Source organism: Trachymyrmex septentrionalis, unplaced genomic scaffold (genome assembly GCF_001594115.1).
Source record: "Trachymyrmex septentrionalis isolate Tsep2-gDNA-1 unplaced genomic scaffold, Tsep1.0 scaffold80, whole genome shotgun sequence".
Classification (NCBI taxonomy): Eukaryota; Metazoa; Arthropoda; class Insecta; order Hymenoptera; family Formicidae; genus Trachymyrmex; species Trachymyrmex septentrionalis.
The window spans coordinates 676132-685929 of NW_017305988.1; the positions used below are offsets into that span (position 1 = coordinate 676132).

Consider the following 9798-nt stretch of genomic DNA (forward strand, 5'->3'; position numbering starts at 1 on the left):
GAAAAAAAGCCGTCTCTCTTTCACGTCGTTCGCGGTTGCGCCAATGATTGATCGCGAAACGTTCCCAAAACACTCCACCGACACGGAGAAGCGAAAAGTAAAAACAAAACTGTTGTGCATGAGTAAATAACGGTTCGCTTGTTCGTCGTTTGGTTATCAGTCCGTTCAGGTACCTTTGACGTTGAAGAGAAAAACTAATTTAATTCATTCTAGACCGAGCTCCGCAATGCGCCCGTAATAAATGCCATACATTCGTAACATCGCCATTACTCGCGTTGCGATCTTACGCGGATCATTGTGATTCCTCGAATTCGAACATCACTAATGAGAAGCGTAATATACTACGTACGGGTAATCAATACGTAGTGTTCATTACTCGTCTTCATGTTTACTTTAATGTAAATCCGACTTTCAATCGCTTTATTAGCCGTTCCATCAGCACTTCTCGGTCTTCTCTTGTCCTCTAATCTTCATCATCTCACCGTTTTTCCTCCGTTCCTTTTTTCGTATTTCTTCTTTTTTTTCTTCATTTAAACTCTACGTTAATAAATGGTAAAGAGACACACTGGACATTGGCACGACAGGTGGCATCTAGATTTAATATAGAATAAAATTTACGTTATTGCGATAACATTTGGTATCGTTGCGTCATTGCCCAGTTGATCTGATATCCCTGCATTCCTCGTTTCTTCCACATTCGTGGGGGAATCCGGAGAGTGCAGTAGGGAGTGGGGGGGATCGCGACAGAACACCAGGCAGCGACGTCAATGCTTGTTTTTTTAAGGTTTCTTTCTTTTGATTAGATTGATACAGTCTACGTTTGATACTCGCTGCAGTCTTCAGAACTGTCCAGCAAAAATGGAACACTCTTTGACCTGATCAGAGACCCTCGGCCAATAAATCTTCATTGAAAAGCGCCCGCCATTCACAGAAAATGACAGAGCGCGGATAGTTCTTTTTTTTTCATCTTCCTTCTTCTACGCATTATCTTCAGATTAGAAATTCTTACTAGATTGGCTTCGAACGACGAGAACGCCACTTCGTCGTTATACATCGTGGCAAATCGCATGCAATACACGCACCATTATGTTAATGAAGAGACCGTTGCAGTTGGTCCAACTTGATCTTCCGCAATCCGTAAATCTCCTCGGAGTAATGACGCGATCATAAAATTCATATTTGCAAGTACCTTTCTTTTTTGTCGAGTGTTCTTTATGAATGTGTTATGTGTGTAGAGTGTAGTTTGTCATGTAAAATTAGATATTTATCGCACGATTTGGCTGTATGCCGCTGCGATTTTTTTTTTGCTTACGCGTGTTCTACTCAAGGCGGATACGAGGGTAGTAATATTTTTGTTAAGTAACTCGTTATAGTAATTGCGTTTCTTAGCAATATAATTGACGTTTCGTGAAGACCTCGTCCGTCTCATTCTCTCTCTCTTTCATACCATCTCTATCACTCTCTAAGTTCCCCCTCCCATTCCCTCATCCTCTCTTATACTCATCTTTTTCTATCATCAACGACTTCACAAGCAGACACATCTCGTATCCGCTTTAGCCAAAGACATTGATCAATACATGATAATACTAAGATATACAAAATGTAACCGTGTAATCTTAAAGGAATGAGAGGCGGGGATCAGAAGGAAAGTAATATCGCATTCGATCACGAAGTTTGCGTCAGCCGAGCTGCATATTTGGACTTGCGTAATAAGCAAGTGAATTTTTTAATTATTTGACGAGATTTCGGGCGGATGGCCTCTCGTTCTCTACATCGACTCACCTCCCAAAAGATCTCCCGGTAAGTACGAGTTAAGAGAACTGGGAGTTGCTCGTTGCTGATCGCTGTTGTCAATTCCCGCGTTACTCCACAGGGAATTGCTGGTGGGTGGAGCGCCCCAGAGTTGACTAGAGCTGCCTCCCCATGTGTCGGGCGGCGGCCCAGCTTTGTTAGTTGGTCTAAGGCCCCAACCGGCTCCTCCGGAACCGCCGGCCTGCTGCTGTCCGCCATGACCGAGTTGCTGAAGAATCGCAGCAACCTCGCTTTCTGCAGGCGACTCTGCGAATATCGTTGTGTTACCCAGGACGCAATTGTTTAGGGCTCCCTGAGCCTGCAAAGGAAAATTGATAATCTCGTGAAATATTTCAACCATCAAAAGCCAATTTATTAATAAACAAATATTAAAACTATAAGAATTAAAAAAAAAGTTGCGATATACTGTTACCTTGATTGCTTCGTCGCGAGAGGAATATTTTGTCAAAGCGATTCCATGATTCTGATAGAGACGGAAGTCTTGAACCGGTCCATGTTGCATACATAATGTTTTTAAAGTAGAGCCATCTATTTGCGGAGTAAGATTCTTCAATAGAAGCCAGGTGGACATCCAACCCGAATTACTGACAGTGGATGACTGGAGGCCCCATGAGCTAGACGATCTACTAACACTTCCTAAGCCAGCACCCCAGCCATTGCTCGCATTCGTAGCTCCTTTACTGCTCAAACCAGGAGGTGGACCGCGTGCTTTGCTCATCGGTGCACCCCATAGTTCCGAAGTCACAGCAGTTGGCGGAGGAGCGGATTCTCCCCACGTATTTTTGGAAGTGCTGTAATAAATTATTTTTTTAAAAACACGTTTAAATAAAAATATAATAATAATGTACATCTATCATTAATTGAAAAATTAAAATGATCATTACCTAGTAAATGCACTAGGTGTAGTAACTGGTGGATTAAATGTCCATGTAGAATTACTTAGACTAGGGATCGATGTATCGGGATTAGCTGCTTGCGGTGGCGGTGATGTCTTGCTGCTCGATGAAAAGATCGTGTCGGTATCCTTGATAGTGGCCAGGGATAACGGAGAACGTACGACGGAGCCGGGAGTGATGCTAGGATCATCCTCGATACTTTTTATCTGGGTACCCTAAAATGAAATGAAATATAGGTGGACCTGGATAAGCTTTAAATACTAACACGTTGCATTTATTATATGTATCAATAATTCGCACGCATTTTTCTAAATATATTTTTACAAACATTATTTTCTTGCATTTAAATGGTATAACAAATATAAGTAATAATTGACGGTATTGGAAATGGATTACCTTCCATGGCTTCCCTGGTTCGAATTCTGGTACGAGGTCAGTATATGCAGCGCCACCTGGTTGCCAATCTTTTCCATCGGTTGAATCGCTATTGCTTGGATCAGGCCAGCCGCTGTCGCCGAGTCGTGAAGACCATGTGCCATCTCCTTGACCTAGCAAGGGATTCATATTTGGACTACTATGTGACTGAGTCAAACCACCAGGTGTTGCGGGCGGTTTACTAGTAGTTCCGGGAGCACGAGAAAATTCGTTTGATACCAAATCACCATCTTTATCAAGTGATGGTAGCTTCCATTGATTCAATCTTGACTGTTGCTGACTCTGTCAAAAATAAAGTAAAAATGTAGACTATATACCAACATATACCAGAATTTTATATCTTTTGTATAAACTGATACGTACAACCGGAGGCTCTTTGTTCATTGATATATCGCTGAAACTATTTTGTAGAGCTGTCATTGGATCGTGTACGGAAGATTTGTAATATTCCGATGCCTGCGATGGAGGAGCCGGATGTTGCTGTTGTTGCTTCATGTACGTTGCTTGCTGTACTGCAATTTGATTTTGCAAATTGGTGATCTGCTGCTTGGTTTTCGTGATTTGAACACTAATTTGCAACGCTGACTGATTGCTTCCCTTCATTGTATTTTGAACAGCATGTTGTTGATGTAACTGCTGCAAGACTTTGATTTGCTGTAGCAGTTGATTCAATAACATCAGAGTTTGAGGAGCCAATGGTTGATTCAAGATTTGATGGTTCAAATATCCTTCGTGTACAGCTAGTTGAATTTGTTGCACGAGCATCCGCAATTGCTGCGTGCTTGGCTGATTCTGTGATGCGCGAGATGCCTAAAAATTAATTTATCATTATTAAAACACCATCGACGATAATCTTTAATAAATACAATTAAAAAAATAAAATAAATATATACTTATATTCTCAAAGATATATATATATATATATATATATATATATATATATAAGTCATTATATTATAATAGCAGTAATCAATAAAATTTTATTTTATGCAATATATCCAATATTCAAAAACTTAATAGAAATATACAATACAGCTGAATGTAGATTTGAGTTTTAATGTTATATAAATATACTATAGGTATAATTATATATCTATATGTTCTCTACGGAAGTTGGTTTAGAAACTAAGTAATAGATATAATAAGTATAGTATAATAGATGAATGTGTATGGAAAGTAAGAAATTTTTTTATAAACCAAGTTCACCTTCTTGGCATAAAAAATAAAGTAATAAAATTATAAAATATTAGCATCATTTATGTAAAATAAGACATTCTATGAATAATCGATCTGTCATAATTTAAATATATTTGATTTAGAACTATAATTTTAACTACAGAAAATTAGTAATACATTATTAGTAAGAGTAACATGCACAAAACAACATAAACACAAATTCATGCATTTACAAATCAGGTTAAACACGTACATAAACATAAGCTAATATAAGAAACCAGAAAGTGAGTGTTGGTATCTTTTGCTAACAAAACTTTTCTACAAATTTGTGATATTTAATTCGTAAATACGCCTGGTGTAAAATAATCGTCCTTGTATATATTCACCATAAATAAATTTTTACATAATAATATAAAAAACATTAATTTTTTATTTTTCCGTATAAAAAAATGTTAAATAATAGATTCTTATTTGCGCTGAGATTGCTATTCATGTAATAATAAATAAAAAAACAGGCACCTCATCGCACATTTCTTGCAACCAATAAAAAATAAATACAAAAAGGAATAGATAGAACTTCGTCTCGTGAAAGCTTATTCACCTGGTTGAAAGGGGGTTGTGGCGTATTGGTACTTGGCTGTTGTTGCTGTAGCGGAACAGCTGTCTGCTGCTGTTGCTGTTGCTGAAGTTTGAGAAGACTAGCACTGGTGACAGAACCACCTACGCCCCCACTGGTTGCCCCACTGGGCACTCCGCCACCCTATGTTAAATACAAATTATACCCCACGCCTATTTTCTTCCTATCTTCTCTCTCAAATTAATACACTATATAAAATGTTCTTCCTCAAACATCAATCATATCTAAGAATTTGTATTTCTTTCCTCACATTCAAGTATTTTATGTCTCCTACTTGGGAGCTATTTACCGTTTCCAAATTTACATAAAAATATACATATACTTATTACACATAACATAACGAAAACAATTGCAAACACATAAAAAAACAATTAGTAACTATTCCACATTTGTATTGTGTAATCCTTTCAATTCATATTTTTAACTCATCACTTTCAGCTATTAGATATTGTTAATTTATAATAAAATGCTCACGAAATATACACACGCTCAATCACTCATTAAGCAATTTTGCTCAATCACTCATTAAGCAATTTTCACAAAAACCACGCGCTTGTTTATTATCCATTATTTCAGCTTTGTCATATTTTCAAAATCAACACTGTTAATAAAGAATTACTTGAGAATTTATTATAGAAAATCAATGTAAATCTCAAAATATCGTTTAAAATCACAAAAATTTCTTTCTAGTAAAATTGAGTGCTATTTAATAATAATTAAATGAGCTTACCGGAGGGAATGACATCTGTTGTCCGACATGATTGAATCGAGGATAGGCTGGCGTACTAGTTGCTTGATGAGTCGGATCGTAACCTGAGTGTGTCTCGTGACGTCTCCATTGATCAAGAGGACGTATTTGATTGAGAAGTTCCAATGCCTCTTCTCGGTTCATTTCTCGATTTCTTAATGCTACCTCGACATCCTCTTTCTAAAATTTAAGACAATTAGAATTAATTTTATTATCTTAAGAATCAATTTTATGATATCTCGTATACCCCTCAATATACATAATTTAAATTATTAAATTTTATCTCATAATAATATATTAAATTATTAAATATTATATAATGAGTCAATTAAATAAAAATGAGAAGCGCGTGCTAAATATAAACAAAAATCGAAGACATACCTTAAATCCTAAATCGCAAAGATAACGGAATTCGCGACTGTTCCAAATAACTTCTTTTGTTAAGGTAGGTTTTGCAGGATGTGCCCAGCTAGGAGTTGGATCCATATCAGAATCGGTCCAACTACCGGCAGGTCCCATAGGCTTTGGCTTGTGCGCAGTTGGACCACCCCAACCTGGATTTAATGGAGGTTCGTTCCACGTAGCCGGTGTCTTAGGATCGTCCCAAGATGCAGTATCATGTGGCCCATCTGTCCATGTTCCATTGCGTCCACCTGGAGCCCCAGGATGACCCCACATGGGATTACTTACATCTGGTTTCATTCCAGGTTGACCTGGCATTCTGTTCTGAGGCATACCTGGTGGGCATTGCATACCTGCAATAAAGAACACGTAGATTAGAGTATCATTAAATAAAGATAAAAATTAAATTTCAAAATGAAGATCAATTATATACATTATACACATTTAATTATTTCTTTCGGTAAGCTTTACAATATAAAACGAATAATAGATTTCAGAACGCTTCATAAACGCGTACCTCCACGAGCCAAGTTCGGTGCAGGTATATCCTTCCAATGTGAAACCTTGCTACCTGGCATTGCACGCTGATTAGCAGCTGGATTTCCCCAGAGGCTAGTTCCATCATCATAATTGGGCACGTTACGTCGTTGCGTCGGCGGCGAGGGTTCTTCCCAACCGGACGGTTTGCCGGGCATAATGTCCTTTGGCGGTTGTGCGGCCCATTGATTCATGTTTGACGGATTAAGCATCTTAGCTGGCGGACCGGATGGATGTTGGTGACCCATCTGATGATGAGGCGGTCCAGGTGGTTGACTCCACATGGCGTCCGCGTTCGCACCGTGTAATCGTCCTGATATTCCACGTGGATCACCACGCATGTCGGCCATTCGCGGATCACGTGCCATAGGATCCATTACACGCATATGATCTCGAGGATCTAAAGACATACGGTGATCCCGAGGATCACGCATTTCTCGTGGATCTACAGACCGTAAATCCCTTGGATCTCTATGGTCTATTCTGGGATCGCCCCAATTGGATCCTGTCGTAATCAATGTTTCTTGTAATCACAATTATCTTCGGCATATGCGATAATCACATCGATTTATAAGTCATTTTATTTAAACATGACATGCATTCATTAATCTACATTAAATTTATTTATTATCATGATTAAAAAATGTACATACGCAGAGCAGGAGTACGTAATAATCACCTATAAATCGATGCAGTTTGATTTTGCATTGCAGCTAGATAAAGCTCTCGTAGATAAAGCTATCAATATATAAAGATCATCATAGATAATCATAAAGCTATTAATATATAAAGTCATATGGATATTATTCAGTAAAAAGAAGTTTTTTGTTATACAAGTGTAATAAATCACATAAATTAAATTTGTTACTTTCTATATCCACAATTATAACTATATGCAGATGCATAAACATTTACAATTTTATATAAATAATAAATATGACGTATAATTAATAGCATATAATAAAACAAAAATGAAGAAAGAACTAACATAGATAAAGAAATTATTGTATTTATATTATACTATTGTTAATTCTATGCACATATTTAGCTTAGGGTGAAAGCATCTAATAATAGCACTTCCATATAAAAAGCGTAAAATTTTATCAAATAATAATAGCAAAAATCGCTTGAGATTGATAGCATTTGCAAAGATAAATGTGCAAAATCAAATGAAAATCGCTTGAACTATACCCCCAGTTTTTATTTTGAAGCTCTGTGAACGCCGGAGTGTCTCTATTCAATTCTAACAGGCAAATATATAACATACACTTACACTAAATCGCAGCTGAATGTCGAAAGCATAATAATATAATTAATTTATTATCTTGCATTACGTTCAACTGCGCAAATACAAGTGTAAGTTCTGACATACACTTTGTGGCCAATTATATATGATTCAAAAAATCTACAAATATGGAACTTTGTTCAGGATACCCTAATGTGTCGATCAAATGACAGTATGCAAAATATATAGATATATTATTTTATCAGTTACAGATTTCTTCTAAACAATATTTTTCTCATATTATGTACCTTATCTATTTATTTTGTACTTTAAGATATGAATGTTAATTAAAATGTGTTACTTTTGAAGAATTTTTTAGTTTCAACTATACTATACATACTATCATTGTATTTTAAAATAATTTCTATTTCAAGTTCAGTTTTTCAATGCAGAAATAATGTTGAGAGAGAGAGAGAGAGAGAGAGAGAGAGAGAGAGAGAGAGAAAGAGCAAAAAAAGAATGTGAAAAAAATATTAACAAACTTAGGTAACATCTTCTTGTGCTAAGAATAAAAAATTAAAAAATAGTAAGAATGAGAACGACATAACATGTAATATACAATAGTATTTTCTCTTCTATATTATCTACTATAAAAGTATTATGGCAACTGAAAGAGACTCGGGTTTCTGAACACAGTCACATAAAGAATACGTTAGCAGTGCGCTAACAGGCATATTACATTAACTAATATAAGATTAGAAAAATTAAGGACATTTTTCAGTCAAAATAAAAAAATTTTGAAGAACATTTTGCCTATATAGATCTGGCATCTCCAGCCTTCACTAGCCTACCTCCCCACATACCGGCTTGATTACCGGCAGCACCAGTCCACTGAGCTGCGCTCGGCTGGGATTGCGTTGGTGCACCGGTCCACATGTTGGATGAATCTGACGTTTCGTCATCTTCGCCCCAAGTACCACCGATGTTAGTCGCAGGAGTATGGCCCCACGGCGTTTTTGTTTGCTGTTGAGGCGGCGGCTGTCCACCGTTACGCAGATTCGCTTCCCATAAATCGGTACCGTTGTTCACCGGTGGTTTCCATATCGGTACACCATCCTTAGTTATGCTTGGCTCAGGAGATGTTGGGACATCCCAATTTGTATCTTGATTCACGTTTTGCTACACAATTATTGATATTGTCACATCAAATATTACATGAAATAAACCATAATGAAAACTTATTCTGCATACTATTATTATTCTTCCACATGAAAAGTTATTTCTCTTATCGGGTAATAAAGATAATCTCAATGTTATACTTTTAAGATGTATATAATCATACATATTGTATTTTACTTACACAGCCCCAACCATCGTGACTGAAAAGCGCTTCTCTCATTGTATTGAGTTGTTCGAGTTGTTGCTTCGTAGACGGATTATTAGTCGTTGATGTGTTGCCAATGCTTACAGCTCCTTGGGTAGGATTATTGGACTGATTATTGTTCGCGCTTGAACCTGAAGATTGCTGCTGTTGAACGCCACTACTATTATTATTTTGCACTGATGGATTTTGCCCAAGACCACTTGGGTTATTAGACTTTCCCTGAGACCATTGGTTATTATTCTGATTCCCTTGGGTAGGATTATTTGATTGAGACGTTGGTGGACCAGATTGTTGATTCGATTGTTGATTGGGATTATTAACTTTACTCACATTACCTAATAAATGCAAAAAGAAATGCAATTGTTTTTATAAATAATAGATAAAAATAAAATTAAAAAATATTTAATAATGTTTAATATTTTCTAAATATTATTTTTGTGTCTGTGCACATCCAAAATATCCATGTATTATATATTTCAATATTATTTTGTAATATATTAATACTTTAAAAACTCTTAAATAATAATTGTCTAGTTTTAAATACAA

General features: G+C 36.5%; 1 protein-coding gene across 4 annotated transcripts in view; it reads right to left on the reverse strand.

Moving 5' to 3' along the window:
- Window positions 1–6: 6 nt before the first annotated feature.
- LOC108754749 (trinucleotide repeat-containing gene 6C protein) overlaps window positions 7–9798 on the reverse strand; it is a 15848-nt gene continuing 6056 nt past the window's right edge. For 2 of the 4 annotated variants that reach the window (XM_018497308.1, XM_018497309.1), the window contains exons 6-16: window positions 9229–9587; window positions 8732–9047; window positions 6624–7148; window positions 6086–6459; window positions 5687–5884; window positions 4921–5079; window positions 3507–3953; window positions 3105–3425; window positions 2697–2923; window positions 2225–2603; window positions 7–2110 (exon numbers count right to left, since the gene is read on the reverse strand). In XM_018497308.1, coding sequence (XP_018352810.1) covers window positions 1769–2110; window positions 2225–2603; window positions 2697–2923; window positions 3105–3425; window positions 3507–3953; window positions 4921–5079; window positions 5687–5884; window positions 6086–6459; window positions 6624–7148; window positions 8732–9047; window positions 9229–9587 — 3647 coding nt within the window. In that variant the 3' untranslated portion in view covers window positions 7–1768. The remainder of the gene's footprint in view (window positions 2111–2224; window positions 2604–2696; window positions 2924–3104; window positions 3426–3506; window positions 3954–4920; window positions 5080–5686; window positions 5885–6085; window positions 6460–6623; window positions 7149–8731; window positions 9048–9228; window positions 9588–9798) is intronic. The other 2 variants (XM_018497310.1, XM_018497311.1) reach the window with 2 other exon arrangements.